General features: G+C 44.8%; 2 protein-coding genes across 3 annotated transcripts; both read left to right on the forward strand.

Moving 5' to 3' along the window:
* Positions 1 to 1,347: 1,347 nt before the first annotated feature.
* Positions 1,348 to 11,828, forward strand: fbxo42 (F-box protein 42). Of its 2 annotated transcripts, none has more exons than XM_062544794.1 (10): positions 1,348 to 1,492; positions 2,656 to 2,937; positions 3,187 to 3,303; positions 4,207 to 4,341; positions 4,704 to 4,857; positions 5,524 to 5,634; positions 7,028 to 7,124; positions 8,786 to 8,842; positions 9,491 to 9,607; positions 9,831 to 11,828. In XM_062544794.1, the coding sequence occupies exons 2-10, from the start codon at positions 2,661 to 2,663 to the stop codon at positions 10,881 to 10,883; spliced, it is 2,118 nt and encodes a 705-aa protein (XP_062400778.1). In that variant the 5' UTR covers positions 1,348 to 1,492; positions 2,656 to 2,660; the 3' UTR covers positions 10,884 to 11,828. The 2 variants fall into 2 exon arrangements, with proteins under 2 accessions (XP_062400778.1, XP_062400777.1); XM_062544793.1 differs by having other exon boundaries at positions 1,348 to 1,483; positions 9,831 to 11,827.
* Positions 11,829 to 12,385: 557 nt separating this feature from the next.
* On the forward strand, positions 12,386 to 18,292 carry slc25a34 (solute carrier family 25 member 34). The gene is made up of 6 exons (XM_062544796.1): positions 12,386 to 12,484; positions 12,883 to 13,843; positions 15,052 to 15,117; positions 16,676 to 16,828; positions 17,078 to 17,212; positions 17,490 to 18,292. The coding sequence occupies exons 2-6, from the start codon at positions 13,355 to 13,357 to the stop codon at positions 17,670 to 17,672; spliced, it is 1,026 nt and encodes a 341-aa protein (XP_062400780.1). The 5' UTR covers positions 12,386 to 12,484; positions 12,883 to 13,354; the 3' UTR covers positions 17,673 to 18,292.
* The last annotated feature ends 147 nt before the right edge of the window (positions 18,293 to 18,439 follow it).

Genomic DNA, 18,439 nt, shown 5'->3' on the forward strand with positions numbered 1-18,439 from the left:
ACATGGACAAAAAAAACACACACAAAGACCAACACAACACACTGTAGAATCTTCCTACACACATCATAGGCTACACATCATCAACTAGCCTATACAGTTACACATATAAAATAGGTCAAATGGATGTGTGTGAGATCTAAGTAGCGATCTGCTCTTTGTTAACATATCTAGATCTAATACAATCACCCACTCTGATCTGTACCAGTGAGTGCAGACATATGTTCTTGGCATTAGAGTACAGAATTTTTAAACGCTGTTACAGAAGAGTTTCTAGATAATGTTACCATCATGTATTTCTGCCTTTACAATGACCACAAATTCCAGCTTGAATGTGACTGCAACATGAAAAGGCTTCTGCAGGCCTATTATTCATCTTTTAGATTCAAGATTCAAGACTTTAATTTGTCATTGAACAGTTGCCTGTTCAACAAATCTTTTTGCCAGCAAGGCCACAAAGGTGCAATGAAGTCAAAGACTAAAAGTGACGAGTAAAAAACAAAGATTATCGATGTCATAAATAGTATACAATAATAAAGAGATATATTCTGTAATGGCAGTATTACTATACAGTATGTGGACACGCACACATACATTCTCACCCCCACCCCCACCCCCACCCACACACACACACACACAGTCACACACACACACACACACACACACACACACACACACACACACACACCCACACCCACACACACACACACACACACACACATACACACACACACACACACACACACACACACACACACACACACACACACACACACACACACACACACACACACACACACACACACACACACACACACACACAGCAGAAAGACTGTAAGAAGCAGTATCAGTGGTATGGTGCATAGAGTTCTGACTGCCCAAGGGTAGAAGCTGTTCTTCAGTCTGTTTCGTCTTTGAGGGATCTACCTCTTTCCTGAGGCCAGCATGGTAAACAAGTGATGGTTGGGATGATGGTGGTCTTTTATGATTGCCCTGGCTCTGGTGAGACACCTGGAGCTGGCTATCACCTATGATAAGACTGTGTTGAGTAGGCTTCAAGACAAACTGTGTCCTCATGGACCTGTCAAATGTACACAAAAAATGTAGGAGAATATGCAGGCTAGGCCTACATTACTAAATTGTATTCTTAAAGTATTCTTTAAAACTATTCAAAACGCCTCTAACAACAACATGTTTTACTTTTATTTTCTGTATCCTTATGCAACTCCCTAAACGCTGACGGAAACTCAGCTCCCTAAACAAGAGAAGGTAGGCTATGTTTTTTATGGCTTTTGTCAAAATCTTCTCATGACGCCTAGCTGTAGGAATATGCGTGCGCGCTCACGAGTCCGCGCGGAAGCTGCTGCCAGTGGGGAAGATGGCGAATGTTTTGAGACTGGTGATTTACTACTGTAGCTGATAAAGGGAACTACCACAGAGCGGGTTACACAAGTAAACAGAAGGGGAGAGAGAGAGTACAACAGTGGTAAGTACGGTGAGTAAAATTAACAGAAATTCCAGAACTAGGTATAGAAAAATAGGTGTCCATCTTGATTTGTAAGCCTTCGTTAGCCTGTGCAGCATGCTAGCCACTAACGTTATAGGTTAGTTGGTTCAGCTCTAACAAGCTAGCTCTCGGCCTAGCTAACCGGCAGATTTGTTATGAGCAAGCTAATGTTGGACACACCAAATACTGGGACTGTGTATGCTGTCCCACAGACCTTTAATAACCAGCTGTAGGATATTGCGGTAAAGTTAATACCTGATGACTGAATCATTTTCTGTGCGCAACGACAAAACACTTACATTGTGCAAAGTCCCTGCCCCAGCTATCGCTAGCTGGCTAACGTTAGCTGATTTTAGTTAGCCAAATAACCAATTTCCGTTATCAGTCTACTTCAAGTCAGGCGAATGGCAATTGTTAAAAGGGTCTTTGGGTCTTGGTGGTTAAATGTTAAATATGAGGGAGTTAACGTTAACTCACCGTTAAGTGCTTCACGCATTTTAAGTATCTAATTTCCTAAGGTGTGCCTGTATCGCTCTAGTTACCATGGCTGACAAGCAATGGTTAGCTTACTCGGTTGCTACTTGCAGCATCACATAATATCCGATAGACTTGCCTACAATTTGTGAACTGAATGTTAAAAGTATGACTATCGAGTGACGTTAGCTAATATCGACCATGCAACACGGGTCAAATTCTGGGTCTGTTGTAACGATTTACGTCAATGTCATGAAGCTGAAGAAAATTTCCGTCTGCTTTCTATTTTCATCTTGTGGATAGACATGGACAGTCAATATTGTTATTCGTTTGTGGTTGCCTCATCGATAAAATTGGTCTCACAAAGCACTCTGTTGGTCTTGTTAGCCTGACTTACCAGCATCCATAGACGGACCTATCTAAAAACGGCAGCCATTTGCTTGCAATTATTTTTAAAAGCTGTGAGTGCTCATAAACATAACATTACAGAGCTAGATCTTCACCCCAACCAAACACATGCTACGGAAAGAAATTAGACGCTTACAGAGTGGTATTGTTTTGTAATTTAACCTAAAGCAACTGAGTATTCATTTGAGTTATGGTTACAGTCTTATTATTTCTCCTATTTTTTCTTTTTCTTTTCTTAATATTTCTTCTGTGTATTTCTATTTCATCAGGCAGTATGTCCCGCTCCTCAGACAGTGAGGATGGCTGCTTTGTTGCCATGGATACAGAAGAGGGTGGGGTGGGGTCAGGGGACCCCGGTGTGGGCATGAAGGTGGGGGTAAGCTCTGAGGAGCACAACGGCCAGAGCATGAGCCAGGACGAGCCAAGGAGTCACAGGGCCATGGTGGAGCTTCCAGAAGAAGTGCTGGAGTACATCCTCTCCTTTCTTTCACCATATCAGGAGCACAAGACCGCAGCTCTGGTCTGTAAACAGTGGTATCGTCTCATCAAAGGTGAGGACAACCTAGTTTAAGGAGCATTCTTTAAAAAGTGGTTATGAGACTGTTATAAATGGAAATGTAAGTATAAATGCTGCGGTTGGTTTTGCATGTGGTACTGTCTACTCATAGTTGACTGATACTTGGTTGCATGAGGCTTTCATTTTGTAAATGTAAGTGGTGGTTTGGGCTCATATCCTTGGCCAGTTTGTAAGTATGTGAGATAATCAAGGTGTCATATTCACACCTTCCCTTTTTTCCCAGGTGTAGCATATCAGTGTTACCACGGTTTCCTGAGAGCTGTCCAGGAGGGGAACATTCAGTGGGAGAGTCGCACCTACCCGTATCCTGGGACGCCAATCACCCAGCGGTTCTCGCACAGTCAGTATCTATTCTTGTCTCTGGCCTACCTGTCTACTGGCTGTCTGGGATTTTCCCCACTGTCACCTTAAGAGTCCATTTTACTTGAATGTTTTAGATTCTGTACTTTGAAAAGGGCAGTGTAGATGTGCATTAATTACCACATTACTACATTAATTACCAAGATTCTCATATATTGAACATGATTGGTATGGCTGAGAATTCCTTTCTGTTAGGTTTGTTCTCTATGAAAGTTGTACCATAAAGCAACTTTAAAATCAGGTTTTTATTGAACAATATGTTCCAGTGTAAGGTATGATGCGTTGATGAGCTGAAGCACTAATTTGGTGGCCTTCAGGCATTGGCATCTGTTTGTGAATGATGCCGCACTTTGCTGCTTTGTCAGTAAGTTTGAAGTAGCAGGATCAATACTTGTCCAGCTCCTTGGCTGCATTCACACCAGGCCGTTAGCAGGAAGTGCTAATTGACAGGGAAGCAGGCTTGTGTGAATGAGGCTGTATTGTCATTCAAATCTCACCTTGTCAGTATGACACCTTCTAGTCTTCCCGCAGCAGCCAGTAAACCAATCAGTTTTGATGGAGTTTGTTAAAAAATGTAAAAAATTGGCTAAGCTTCTGAAGTTTCACATAGAACCTCTTTTGGTCTTCAACCAATGAGATGTCAGATACAATGTGATTGGTTTTCATGTGCTAAAAGCATGATTGTGCAATGAGCGCTCTTTAAGAGGTAGATGATCACAATGCAGACCCAAAAGGTACAGGGTAACGGTGTGTAAGAAAGAGGGGAGATCTGATCTCATTTGATTGACTGCTGTTGCCAATTTATTTGTCAAGAATTGTACACAGTGATTAAGAAAGCTTTAATGTTTTCCCTGTGTAATGAAACTAACTTGCTGTTTTGTAGGTGCGTGTTATTATGATTCCAACCAGTCCATGTATGTGTTTGGTGGCTGCACTCAGAGCAGCTGCAATGCTGCCTTCAATGACTTGTGGAGGCTCGACCTCAACAGCAAGGAGTGGATCCGCCCTTTGGCTTCAGGTATATGCTGGCGACAGGACAGCCTCTTTAGGCATTCACCGTCAATTATTGAGACGACAGTCTCTTCTTCAGTATTTGGTGCATCAGCTATTTGGAACTAACAGCACTATCTTCACTTAAAGCAAAACTCTGATTGTTGTATTTCTTATCGACAGTACTTGGTGACCTTGAGAAATGGAGATCTCTTTTAACTTCACCATTGTATCACAATACAATTCAGGCATAATAGACCTGTAGAAGCCTCACACAGAGCAATGCCAGTGCACCACTGTCTGTATTGTAAAACCCTTTTGCACCCACACACCAGGTGAGTTGTGCTTGTTTTCCTGAAGAGCTGTGTTGTGGCCCTCTCCCCTGTGCAGGCTCCTACCCCTCACCCAAAGCAGGAGCCACGCTGGTGATGTACAAGGACCTCCTTGTGCTGTTTGGCGGCTGGACACGACCCAGCCCGTACCCCTTGCATCAACCCGAAAGGTTTTTCGATGAGATCCACACTTACTCGCCCTCTAAGAACTGGTGAGGGAAAACAGTATCACAGAAATGTTTGTTCTGGCTGTTTATTTGACTGTTTTTCATCTTTCCTTTTCTCTTTCTTTCCCTTTTGCCATTCTTGTGTTTGTCTCCTTGGTCAAACAACATGTTATATTAGATATTAGATCAAAGCTTTATTGGCTTTGAGCAGAATACGGAGGCAAAGGCAATAGCTTGGTCTCCATTTAACTCATTCACACATGTGCCTTGTGACTGTGAATTCTGAACAGCTTAAGGATAAAATTGTAATCTTGTCAGGGCATAATTTTCAGAAATGTGTGACAAAATCAATTTGGGGAAATAAGTTCATTTTCATCGACTATAATGGCATTACACAAATCGAGAGTAAATTTGCCCCCTTCTAGCGTCTCTAATTTTTAGATTTACAGTCAGGCTTTTTTATTGGAATGGCCAAATTGTGCAATAAAAATTTGGATGTAAACCCAGTTAATCCAATGCAGTTAGCATCTTACCTTGAAGTGCAGAAATATATCATTATTTATTTATAGATAAGATGTGGAAAAGAAAGCGCTATAGAAATGTACACCGTATTGCAAAACTAGTGAGATGCTGAGCCTCACCAATTTGGTTCTCTCATTATTTTATTGTCCTTGTCTGTCATGTTAACCCATTTCTATCCTCTCTGTTCAGGTGGAACTGCATAGTTACGACCCATGGACCTCCGCCAATGGCAGGCCATTCTGCGTCAGTCATCGGCAGCACCATGGTGGTGTTTGGAGGATCTCTTGGAGCACGACAAATGTACGTAAGACCCCACACAACCTGCTACTTGAAACATGCTGCCATATTTATGAAAAGTGTTTAGCCTGTGTTTGTTTGGTCAACATCTAAGCCTTAAAGACCCTGTAAACCAAAACCAGTGATTTTATCGGTTAGAAAACTATACCAGAAAACATGGAAATACTGTGAATTGTGTGGTATTGAATTGTGCTTTTAACTGGAGATTTGCTCGTGTTCCATTTTTTGGATGGTCCAGAAAAGAGCTATGAAGGGAGCTCCACATTTAGCTTAACCTGTGCACTTAACACAGGCCAGGCCTTATCACAAGCACATTGGCTGATCCACCAGATTGATAATGTGAATACACTTTCAGAGGTGTCTCTGTGGTTAATGACTTTTTGTTGTATGACAAACTCATAGGAGCACATTCTTGGTTTGCAGGGTCTTTAAATGCTTGTCACTGATCAGTGATAATTATGAATGTCGATCATTACTTGGTTAGTAATCGCACAATGACCAATGCTCAAAATGAGTCACCTGCTACATGGGGTCTCCGTGTATTGGGTGAGCCAAACATGTACTGTTTGTTACAACCTTTCAATCAGAATACCGTCTGAAGCCAAGACTGCCATGTAAAACTGTATGAAAAGAAACATTCATTCATTATCAATTTGTTGGTATTTGGCGATTCATTTGGAATACCTGAAAAACACGTCCTATTTGAATGTCGCCCCAGATTTCAACATTGGCACGGAGGAGCTGTAGTTCTCCATATAAATAGAAAGGCCATGGATATTTGATAATGTCACTACTTCATTTCTTTGATTTATTAGGTATATCTTCAGTCTGTAAATATCAGTGCGTTTAAGAAGGGAAAAAGAACACATTTGCTGTTCATTTGTGAAAGCAGAGTAGAAATAAGCTCGTAAAAGCAGCAGTACAGTGATCCATGTGTTGTGATAGGAGTCTTTTTTTACTTCAGAGGACTGATGCTGAAAGGGACTACTTTCTCTGCTATTCTAAAAATAGCTTTTAGTATGATGTCATGAAATCTGAAGCGAGTACCTCACGTTTTTGTAATCGTTTCTTTATCAACACTCTTCAACAAGTTCAGAATTGAATTTTAGACATCACATGTATCAACATAAGTTGACACTCATATTGTTAGTTATGCATGTCCTTATAGTTATCATTCCTGAGGTGAACAGCATGTTCATGGCACAGCTCTAAACTGACAAGTGACCACTGATACAAGTTTGACATTGAAACAGCAGGGAAACTTGTGCTGTGAGATGACCATTGCATGTACTGTGGCATAGTCCTGCTTGGGGCTGCATCAGTTGCTCCCTCCCTCCTTCCTTCCAGTTGTCCTGTGTCACTGAGGAATGGTTGCTGTGCTTTGGGTTTGTTGCAGGAGTAATGAAGTGTGGGTTCTGGATCTGGAGCAGTGGTCCTGGTCCAAGCCCAACATCACCGGCCCCAGCCCTCACCCCCGCGGGGGCCAGTCACAGGTGAGCTACCTGTCCCTCAGAGCCACTGATCTCAAAAGACCACGAGATCAAGCATCTACCGTAATTCGGCAGGAGATGACTCTGTGACCGCTTGTGTGTTGTTTACTATGGAAAACCCCTGTCAGAAATGATCAGGGTAACGGAGTCAGTAAGGGAAAATCAAGGCAAAAGATTTGACCTTAGGCTAAATGATGAATGTACCGTACGTAAATTCATATGTCAACTCTTTCACCAAGATGAATGATACATTGGTTAACTGTCTGGAGGAGAAATGTGTTTGAATCTCGAAAGTTATGTTTGTGTACATGTTATTGGGAATACATTTTGTGTGTGACTGTTACGATGTCTCAACATATACAGACTCTTTAGTAACATGTAAGACATTTAGTTGCTCGATCCAGAGTTCCTGAATCTTTAGACTGCCTTCAGTGTAGGGATGGCGAAAACTACTAATTTTCTTGACCGACCACCGAGCCTCATTAGCCGGTTGAAACCGGTTAACCGATTCGTTTAAAATATTCTACGCTATTTGAAATAACAGCCACGCAATTTCTCAACTCTGTCGCATCTCTCTGTCCCCCGCTCACACACACAGCCCCGGCGGCGCCGCCGCACTTTCACTCACGTCACTTTTTTTAAAAATCCCCTACAGCGCGAAATATGAGTCCCGCAAACCAAGGAGCTTGTAAGTAAGTGGAGGACAAATGGCTCCTTCGTTTCGAAATGGTTTGGGTACAAGGTGATCGCGTTGCAAATAAAGGCGTTTGTCTAGCGTTAGAAGCTCATTTGAAACTGAAATTGCCGCGGCTCCTTAAGAAAATGACAGCTCCGAAGAGACGCCATAGTTTGAGGAAGTACTAACAATAATAAAGAAAGATGATCATCATTATGTTATCTGTTACCATTGCTGACCCTTCCTGAAATGTAGATGTAATGTGTTTCCAAATCTAAACCCATCTTATGCGGAAAGTTGCTGCAACACGATAATACCAATGGATAAAACGGGCACCTCCAGATTGCAAAAGACGCACCGGCCAAGGCATGCGTGCGAATGTTTTTATTGGTTTATTAAGTAGGCCTAGCCTACAAGCAGGCGAGTTATTACACATTGAGTGTGAGGGATAATTTGTTAACTAAATGCAAAGAAGACCTTGGAATGAGATGGCTAGCTGTAGTAGCGTTTAGTCCACTGTCTATAATAATAGCCTAATTTAGAGATCGTTTTTTTTTTCTTTTAACCGACTAGTGACAACTTTGATCGGCTAACGTGGATACGGTCAACCATCGGTCAAACAGTCACCGGTTAACATCCCTACTTCAGTGCCACATGCACAGTGATGCACTCCACCATGTCATCCATGGCAATGGCTTGCCTGAGTTATGCTGCAGAAAGAATCATTTTTCAAACAATGTGAAAGCTAGTTTTTAACAGTGTTAAAATGTCAGTGTTAGTACTTCATATTACCACAGTCAGTGGCATAATTTTAGTCATTAATTGACTGAAATTGATACTGGAAATAAAGCACTGAGGTGACCTATTTGAGTAGATTCACTTTGAGGTAACACGGCAGAAATATAATTCTCTCCCTCCCCGTACTCCTCTGTGTCATACCTTTTCTGATATGTGTCACCATGCTGACCTGGCTATTTGTCTTTCACAGATTGTGATTGACAACGAGACCTTGCTCATCCTGGGAGGATGTGGTGGTCCTAATGCTGTGAGTAGTCTGATCATTCTATACTGTGTGTCCCCAAAGATCCGTAAGAACCGCTTTTTCTACGTAAGAACAGCTTTGTCAACCGTCTCTGGTGTCACTATCGGTCAGTTTCTTTGTCTTTTGCTGACTTGATCACTGTGTTGAACTTCCCTCTTCCTGTACGCCTCTGTTGTTGTTCTGGTTCATCTCAAATCAAATGAAGTGCTAAGTGTGTTATTTGGACGTCAATGCATTTGTCCCTGCTGTGGCCATTTGTGTAGTACATAGCTGAGTGTGCTGTATCTGCTCAGTTGGTATGTATGTCTTGTGCCCTAGTTAATGTTCTCTATGTGAAGTGGACAGACATGAATATGAGATCAGTCAGATAACAGGATTGCTGTTCTAGGGGGATATACCTAGCAATACCTAAGGGTCCACATAGCCTTGTACATAGCCCTAGTATGAACTGATTAAAAAATAAATGGATATTGACACACTACAGAGGTGTGATCAGTCACTGTAAAAAGCATTGCAAAACTGTATTGACTGATGGAAATACTCCTAACAATGTGAACTATCTCTCTCTCTCTCTCTCTCTCTCTCTCTCTCTCTCTCTCTCTCTCTCCCTCCCTCCCTCTCTCTCTCCCTCTCTCTCTCTCCCCCCCTCAGCTGCTGAAGGATGCCTGGTTGCTGCACATGGGCTCCTCGGCGTGGACCTGGCAGCAGCTGCGTGTGGAGAATGAGGAGCACGGCGCCCCTGAGCTCTGGTGCCATCCAGCCTGCAGGGTGAGACTCCTGTAGCAGTAGCTGGATCCCTTTCAGCCTCTCATCTTACACTCTCACATTCTTCCTGTTCTTCCTCTTCCTCATTTATTTCTCTTCCCTCATCTTCCTTTTCGTTCCATTGGTTCCACTTTGTATTTCAGCGTCTGCACCTTCACCCTCTTTCTCTGTGCCCTGCACCGTGTCTTCTGTGTGTGACTGTCTGTTTGTTCCTGTCTCCCTGCAGGTGGGCCAGTGTGTGGTGGTCTTCTCCCAGGCGCCCTCCGGTCGCGCCCCCCTGAGCCCCAGCCTCAACTCTCGGCCTTCTCCCATCAGTGCCACCCCCGCCCCGCTGGGGCCCGAACCCCCGTCACTGCGCTCCCAGTCCCCTGTGCGGAGCGGGGCGGCCGGGGTGGTGCTGGGCGCCGTGGAGGAGGCCCCCTGTGTCAACGGCCGCTGGGGGACGCTGAGACCGCGGCCCTCCCCGCGCTCCGGCGCTCGCGAGGGCAGCCCCTTGGCCTCGTCCCCCCAGCAGCCCTCCCCCTCGCAGGGCCCCGACAGCCCGCCGCTTCCGCCGCTGCTCAACGGCTCCTCTCCCTCGCCACGCACCAGTCCCGCCCAGGCCGCCTCCCCTCCCTCCCGGCCTCACGTCCCCTCGGACTACGGCTGGGACTCGCCCCCTCCCTCCTCCTCCTCCTCCTCCCTGGCCTCCGCCCCCGAGGCTCTCAGCACCAATGGCCTGCACACGCCACCTCCTTCTGCCTCTCCTCGCACGCCCCCCGGGGCCGTCTCCCCTGCCGCCCTGCGCCGGGGCCTGGAGGCCGTCAAAGCCCTGTCGTCTTCCTCCTCAGCCTCGCCATCCTCCTCCTCCTCCACGGCGGCAGCTCCAGCAGGAGGCGGGGCCTTAGCCAGCCCGCCCCCCTCCTCCTCCAGTCCTCCACAGGCTCCACCTCCCACTGACGGACACTCCATCCCACCAATCGCCCGGCGGCAGCTGGGCCACCACCCGCCCCAGAGCCTGAACGTGGGCAAGCCTCTGTACCAGTCGCTCAACTGCAAGCCCATGCAGATGTACGTGCTGGACGTGTCTCGTGCCAAGAGTGTGGGCGCGGTGGCCTGGCGCGTGTACGGGAGCGGCGGGGCGCCGGCCGCCGTCACCGGGCCCCCCGAGACCAGTCTGCACACGGTGGTGCAGGGCCGCGGGGAGCTCATCATCTTCGGCGGCCTCATGGACAAGAAACAGAACGTCAAATACTATCCCAAAACCAACGCCTTGTACTTTGTGCGCGCCAAAAGGTAGTGTAGCAGGGCAGAAGACAGACGGACGAGCAGACTGACACTAACTTGTACTTGTGGGTTTGGGAGAGTGTAAAGAATGAAAAAAACAAACAATGGATTCCACAATTTAATGAAAGAAATGAGAAGAGGGATGTTCCCTCCATTCAGCCCGGCGAGGGAATTTAAACTGGCCTTTACCCGGAGAGGGAGGATCTTGGTGAAATAAAAAGAAGAAATGTCACTAAACCCTGTTCTTCATCTCCTTTCCTACACTGTTAACCTCTAACAGACATCTCCGTTTGCTCAACTTGTTTGCTCAGCAGTATCAAGAATTCAGTACATGTAAAGGACCCTCACAAAAGAAAGACCCAGATCCTGAAGTGATGGTTCAAATCACTTTCCTGGCCCCCTCTTGTGTGTGTGATTGTGTGCATGCTTGTGCGGCTGTCTGTGTAAGGGAAGGATGAGAGTTTTGTGTGAAAGTGTTTCTAGTGTATAACACCGTGTGAGTGTGTTTGTGTGTATCCTGTTTCTGTGTGCAAACGATTTGATGGAGAGGGGAAAGCAGATCAAATGAAAGGACAGCAGCGGACTACTACCTTGCTTTTTTATCACTTTCAACCTGCATTGTTTACATTGAACACTCGGTGTGGATGTGTGTTAATGTATGTTTGTTTGTGTGAATGAATGAGTTTTTGTGCGCGTGCGTGTGTGTGCGGTGTGTGTGTGTGTGTGTAAAAAAAAAAAAAGCAGTGTGTTGGTGTTTGGGAAGGGCAGGGGTGGATGAGGGGTGTTGCAGTGAAATGTAAGCAAAGTCAAATAATAAAGGCCTCCATGTCTTAACTGTATTTTTGCCTCTTGAGCGAGAAGAATGAGTTCAGTCCTAACAGAAAGTAGACTTGCCCGTTTTATATATTCATATCTGATTCTGCTCAAATATTCTGTTTCCCAGGCCACTAACCATAGATAAGACTGTCATTAAAAAGTGCTTAGTGACTGAAACAGTAAACACCAGCCAGTGATCATGTGTGAGTGGGTTTCCATTTAATCAGAGCATTTATTTCGAGTGAAATGGCGCATGCATGGCATGGCCTATGCACACTTCCCCTGAGAATTAGTCAATTCTGTTCGTAAACAATTATGTTTGTCATGCATAGGCCTATCTTCGACCACAATGGCTCAAGATATAAACTGACCCAATCTTGCTCATGCAATCAAAATGCATAGTCTCTTCTCAAACACACATAAGTAGGTAGACTACTGTTAGTTTAGCTCACATCTCCTGCATGTTTTCGGAATGAGAAAATCGAAGGAAATGCGATATCCTTTCGCTCTCTACGCAACAATAACAACGTCTCATTTGTAGACTATCATACAACCCCCACCTCTGCTCCATAACCTTTTACCCAGAGAATTTCTATAGCAGCGAAGGACAGGCAGGGCCAGGAAACGATTGGTCTGACACTTGGGGAAGAGGGTAGTTTATTCCAGGACATAGTGGTGATTGGACAGATATGTGTATGGGCGGGACTTCAGGGACTGGAAAGTATCATTGAATGCACATGTTTACCATCGCTCGCTGCTACAGTGGCACACACAGGGAGTAGAACGGCTACAGTACAGGTAAGCATGCTTGCTTTGGCTTGCTAGCAAACTGAAAACGATTTTAAGTTACTGTCGATAGAGGACTAACTCTTGACACATACACACTGTTTGTATACTCCTATAAAGCACCTGAAGTTCGGCTGACTGCTACTCGTACGAGTTTCATGTGACGTTAGCGTTGTCCTGTATGTCACACTACACCTTTGTGTGAAGCCTATTTGTATAAGAACCCCCTTCAAATAATGACAACTCTGCTATTATTCAAATTCTAAAATGATAAGACTTGTTCTCTACTATGCTTATCTCCTATGCGTATTGTAATCACTATTTCCAATGTTTCTTCTGAAATGTCTCTGTAGAATAGCTTAAGCCTTAAGGCAACTTTCAGGAATTCTGCCATTCTGTTCTGTCACCAGTTTGGGCACTGTCTACAGCCTCCCAGAATTCTGTGGAATTGTAACTTTGTCTACGATGGTGGGGTCAAGTGATAGTTCGGAGCCAGACTTAACTGGATAACTTTCATGTCACCTCACTTTGATGACCCAGAAGACTGTACGCAAGGATTCTGGCAGAAGCATGTGGATCAGGATATCTGAAAAAACCAAGTGCTAGTGCAGTGGTCTGCTCTGATGCAGGATCAGTGCGCCAGTTTTGAACATTGAGTGCTGACAACAGGACTGGGACTACTATCATAAGGACACAATCACCAGGTTGTACATGACTCAGGGTTTTTAACTCAGGGTTTCACGAATATCGTAGCGCCCTCATAACTTAAGCCAGGGAGCTTTCTGTTGTAAGGAATTCTCTGACATGCATAGTCAGCAAGCTGGATATTTATCAAGATCATAGTCACTGACTCTCCTTGTGACGTCAGAGGCGTTAAGTAAGATGACGACAGGCACCCTGCTGGACTATCCAACCACAGAGTCTCCGTTCGGCAGTCCACCAGTCGCCATGCCAGCTCTAAGCCGGGCTCCAACGCAAGGGCCAACGCAAGGGCCACCCCACCTCTGGCCCCCTCTGGACTTTGTACTGGGGTCCCTGGCCTGCTGTGGAGCCTGCGTGTTCACGAACCCCCTGGAGGTGGTGAAGACACGCCTGCAGCTGCAGGGCGAGCTGAGGGCCCGCGGCTCCTACCAGAGGCACTACCGCGGCGTCCTGCAGGCCCTGTGGTTGGTGGGCCGCAACGACGGCCTCCGCGGGCTCCAGAAGGGCCTGTGCGCCGGTTTACTGTACCAGGGCTTTATGAATGGCGTGCGGCTGGGCTTCTACTCGTACAGCGAGGTGGCTGGGATCACCCAAGCCCCAGGTGGGAACATCCTGGCTGGGGCCATTGCAGGAGCCCTGGGGGCATTCGTTGCATCACCAGCCTACCTGGTGAGTAAACCAGACAAGGTGTTCAAGCACTGTGAAGCTCTGAAAAGGAAGTGCTGACCTGGGTTGGAGAGGGCATGTCTAAGTACATACAGTTACATTAGTGATTATGGTTGGGAAGAAAAGGCTCTTTGACAGATTTGGTCTACAGTTCTATTGGATTGTGCTGTTATGTGGGTCAACATGTGGGTTTAAAAGCCATTCAGAGGTCATTATCAGCATGTTCACTAAAACATGGAGTCGTAGCAGCGTCTGATTCAGTGTACTGCTTAAAAGAGAAAATGACACAAAGAAATCCTGAGAGACCTACCAATATGGGCATGGTCTTGGCTTTTACTCACCTCTTTAGATATTGGCTTCATTTACAGCGTCCAGTACAAACAGTACAGTGTTTCATGCGTGTCTAAATGTTTTACAGTCCTGTAAGTCATTATATGAACAACACTCATGGAGGTCAGGTCTTGTAAGGTTAGCCTACGTGCCAGAAATCCTGCGGGTCCTGTTGTTGTTCCTCTCCTGCTCTTGGGTCCATGACACGGAACTTGACCCATTTAAAATTATATACGTGTTTATGTGTATCTGGGTCAGACAAGATATCCGGGCAGTGGGCACATACTCATATCCAGTAAATGTGTCTTTGTCACCCTATCTGGCTTCTCCAGCATTCAAAGCTTCCATGGGCTCGGGTGACAGAGGAGGCTGGAAAAAGAGATGCGTAGCTATTTTAAGGGTCCATTGGCACATGCCCAGGCTGTGTGTGTTTGTGTGCTTCAATATAACGTGCATGATTTCCCACTCTACAAACTGCCAAGTCATCTTTAGCTGAGTATTTACGTCATATGGCTAATATAACCATCAGGAAGAGAAACATTATGTATTCGCTGTATGAAGTCATGTGGGATAGATGACATTTAAAATTACATTTAAAACTATAAAGCAGTAAATAAGAATCCAATAAGACCAAAAAAGTAAAGATATAATGAAGTATTAGAGTGATGCAATATGCCTTATTGCAGACATATGGCTCAGTGTTATGCAACAGCCACGCTTCTACCACACCTACTCTTTCTTGGCAGAGACTGGCTCTACGGGTTGTTAAAAGTAAATTACTGTGCCACAGAGCCTTCCACAGAGACCCTGTGGTGGTTACTAGTCGACATGCACAAAGAAAAGCAACACTGTGTCTCATTGCTGACTTTCCCCTCTTACAGGTCAAGACACATCTTCAAGCCCAAACAGTGGAGACTATTGCTGTGGGTCATCAACATAACCACCAGGTGAAGTACAGTAAATGGTCCTTTGATCTACAAATATGGTCAGACGCTCTGTTATTACAGGACGTCCAAATATCTGTCCATATTTGCACCTCACAGGGATGCCGTCACGTTGAGAAACAGAGTTCCAGCTGGCCTATATCTGAACGTGTTAGACAGGTGCTGCTAGGCATGTGTGTTTCCTACCACAAGACAAATGCTTGGGACACACCTCCCACAGTCTTCTAGCTGTAGCCAATGAGAGGGTTTCAAAAAGAGGCGTGCGGCTGGTTTGTGCTGTGCCTTTGGTTTGTCTTGTCCGTGAGGTGAACTTTGGCCAGGCTTGGATAGCATCACAGATACCATTTTCCCCCTTCATTGCGTAAAGAATTATTTTACGCACTGTATCCTCTTACTGTTAAGTGATTGAATTATTTACTTCAATAGCTCTGTATGTTTATAGCCTTTGTTTAACATGTTGGCATTAGGTGTCATTGATAGTTTTAGGATTAACTCCTGATTTATCTGAACAGATAATTGCTGCATATGTCCTCAGCATAGAACTCAGCATAGAGTAGCAATGTCCAGGTCCCACCTCACCTCAACACTAACCCCAACGAACTCCCATTTCCTGCTGGAATAGAGACATCCCTCTCCATCTTCAAAAACCTTCTGAAGTGCCAGCTCTTCAGAGAAAATCTCCTCTCATAGCACTACTTACAACTAGTCTTGCTGATCCTTGACTTACCACCTGATTGTGCCAGTTGAGGTGTCGACGACCATGGCAACCTCAACAGGAACAAGAAAGAAGGGAGTCATTCCTAGCCGCATTCCCCCTCCAGACAATTGTACTCATTGATGCACTTATTCTTACTGCACTCTACCTTTTTACATTTTTACATTACATTACTCTTTTTTATTTTTTATTTTTTCATTATTCTTACTGAACTCTTACCTATTTAAAATTTCCTGGAATTATTGTTAGAATCGCTTGAAAAAACGTAATATGTTTACCAATGTTGTGAGTCGCTTTGGTTAAAAGCGTCAGCCAAATGTAATGTAACGTCGCTTCCTCCTGTCTCCTGACTTAAAGGCAAAAGCCTGAAAAATATTTGCATTTAAAGGAGACCCATTCAGAAATACCTCACGCTACTGTGTGAAAGTGCAGTCTCGTGGCTTCATGTAATTATGATTGAGTGCATTATGTTGAAAAGGTTTCTGTGTGCAGGAAATACTGTATATTCACTTTAGCACAGGAATGTCTAGTTGTGTAAATTGTGTCTTTATGTTTTTAAAGTCCCAAAATTCCATGAACTCTTTTATTCTGGATCACCTGATGTGTTTAACCAGATTTACATGAATTTAGAGGGGACATGCTGCATTAAACCTGTAATGACATCCTGGTCTATAATTTTCTCCTTCACAGATTTCACAGATTTTTGAATAGCACACATTTGTCAATTACTAAACAGACAAACAGATTTAGACTAACAATCCTCTCTTTCTCTGTCTCTCTCTTTCTCTCTCTCTCTCTTTTTTTTCTCTCTCTCTCTCCCCCCCACTCTTTCTCTCTCCCTCTCAGGGAGTGTCAAGTGCCTTTGCTACCATCTACCGCCGTGAGGGGCTGGTGGGACTGTGGAGGGGGGTGAATGGAGCTGTGCCCAGGGTCATGGTGGGCTCAGCTGCCCAGCTTGCAACCTTCAGCTCGGCCAAGGAGTATGTCTCTCACTCAGAGGTGAGGTCATGGGCTCCAGACACACAGATCTCTCCCTCTCTGTAGATTCTATATCAGTCACTAAATGGTTTTCATTTGCCCTGTGAGAAGTGTGAAGTTGTAAGAATCATTATCATATTGACCTCTTTGTGAATCCACGGCACAAAGATAGAGAGACATAGAGAGAGATGGAAGAGACATTTGTCTTTCATGGCATTAATGCTGTGTTTGCGGAGTATTTGCTAACTTAATGCACATTGCCTCTTACAGTGGTTTCATCCAAACAGCTGGCTGATTGCCTTGACCGCTGCTATGCTTAGTGGTCTTGCGGTGACCATCACGATGACCCCATTTGATGTGATTAGCACAAGACTTTACAACCAACCTGTGGATGAGTTTCATAGGGTACGTTTGTCATGTTCCCTTTTCTTAATCAGGCTATCTGTGTGTCACTCAGTGCCTTGTGTATGACCTATATGATGTCCCCTAGTAACTTGTGTATGTACAAAACATTAAACATGTCTCTCAATTCCATTATGCTTACACATTTCTGTTTAAATTGCACGACCACAAATACTTCTTGCATCTCTCTTTCTTACTCTTTCTATCCACACCCTGGCCTGTTTTGTTCCGTTTATACTTACCTGTCCTTCTGTCTTCCTCTGTCATCTCTGACGATCAGGGCCAGCTGTACCGGGGCTTCCTGGACTGCATGCTGAAGGTGAGCCAGGCCGAGGGGCTGCTGGGCCTCTATAAGGGCATCGGGCCGGTGTTCCTGCGCCTGGCCCCCCACACGGTGCTCAGCATGCTGCTGTGGGACGTGATGAGGCAGAGGGCGCTCCAGTACCAGCTGGAGTCCATGTGAGGAGCCGCTGAGAGAGAGAGTCATGCCAGGGGGGCAGGAGCCACACTCGACTCGGTGGTCTGGGCGCTGAGGCTACGGCAGCAGAGCTGCGCCTTAGTGCGAGTCCTCCAGTTAAAGACTGTGGAGAATGTGTTACAGGATCACACCGAGAAAGGGAAGGGTGACGGGCAGGTCAACAACTTCTGAAAACGTTTCTTGGAGCCATTTAGTTTAACCTCATGTTCGTTTGGTTGGTCTCTCAGGATTTCTTTGTATCATTTTGTCTAGGACATATACTGAAGCTCTGATGTTTTAGTGAACATACTGATAATTACCTCTGAATATGTCTTGGACTAATACTAAAGCTATGGACTGTCAATGAACTCATCATAAAACAGAGTGCAATCCTCCCTCTGTGCCTGATCTTAGAATAAGTGCATTGTCATGAGACAGGCTAATATGATGTATGCTCTCCCTGAAGATAAATATGTGCTTTATTCATTAGTAGAATAGAGAAACTGATATGCCTTCTGTGCTTCATGTATTGAATGAAGAATGTAAATACTTTTACTAATTATCTATAAATGTTGACATATTAATCACTATGTATTCCTCTTAATAAAGATTTTGCTGATATAAAACTGTGTTGATGGTACTGTGTATTAGAAAATATATCATATACTGTACAACTACACCATGTACCATGTAGTAATCATGGACTGTGTGTCATGGTGTTTAGCAAGACTGAAACCCATTCTCAGTACACTCTGAAAGAAAATACAAGGCAA

Source organism: Sardina pilchardus, chromosome 9 (genome assembly GCF_963854185.1).
Source record: "Sardina pilchardus chromosome 9, fSarPil1.1, whole genome shotgun sequence".
NCBI classification, from domain to species: domain Eukaryota; kingdom Metazoa; phylum Chordata; class Actinopteri; order Clupeiformes; family Clupeidae; genus Sardina; species Sardina pilchardus.

Bases quoted from the DNA above. Each gene is read 5' to 3' on its own strand.
- fbxo42 (XM_062544794.1), top strand. From the start codon at position 2,661: ATGTCCCGCTCCTCAGACAGTGAGGATGGCTGCTTTGTTGCCATGGAT. The intron at 4,858-5,523 runs GTGAGGGAAAAC...CTCTCTGTTCAG, and splicing joins TACTCGCCCTCTAAGAACTG to GTGGAACTGCATAGTTACGA. The intron at 7,125-8,785 runs GTGAGCTACCTG...TGTCTTTCACAG, and splicing joins CCCGCGGGGGCCAGTCACAG to ATTGTGATTGACAACGAGAC.
- slc25a34 (XM_062544796.1), top strand. From the start codon at position 13,355: ATGACGACAGGCACCCTGCTGGACTATCCAACCACAGAGTCTCCGTTC. The intron at 16,829-17,077 runs GTGAGGTCATGG...TGCCTCTTACAG, and splicing joins AGTATGTCTCTCACTCAGAG to TGGTTTCATCCAAACAGCTG. The intron at 17,213-17,489 runs GTACGTTTGTCA...TCTGACGATCAG, and splicing joins CTGTGGATGAGTTTCATAGG to GGCCAGCTGTACCGGGGCTT.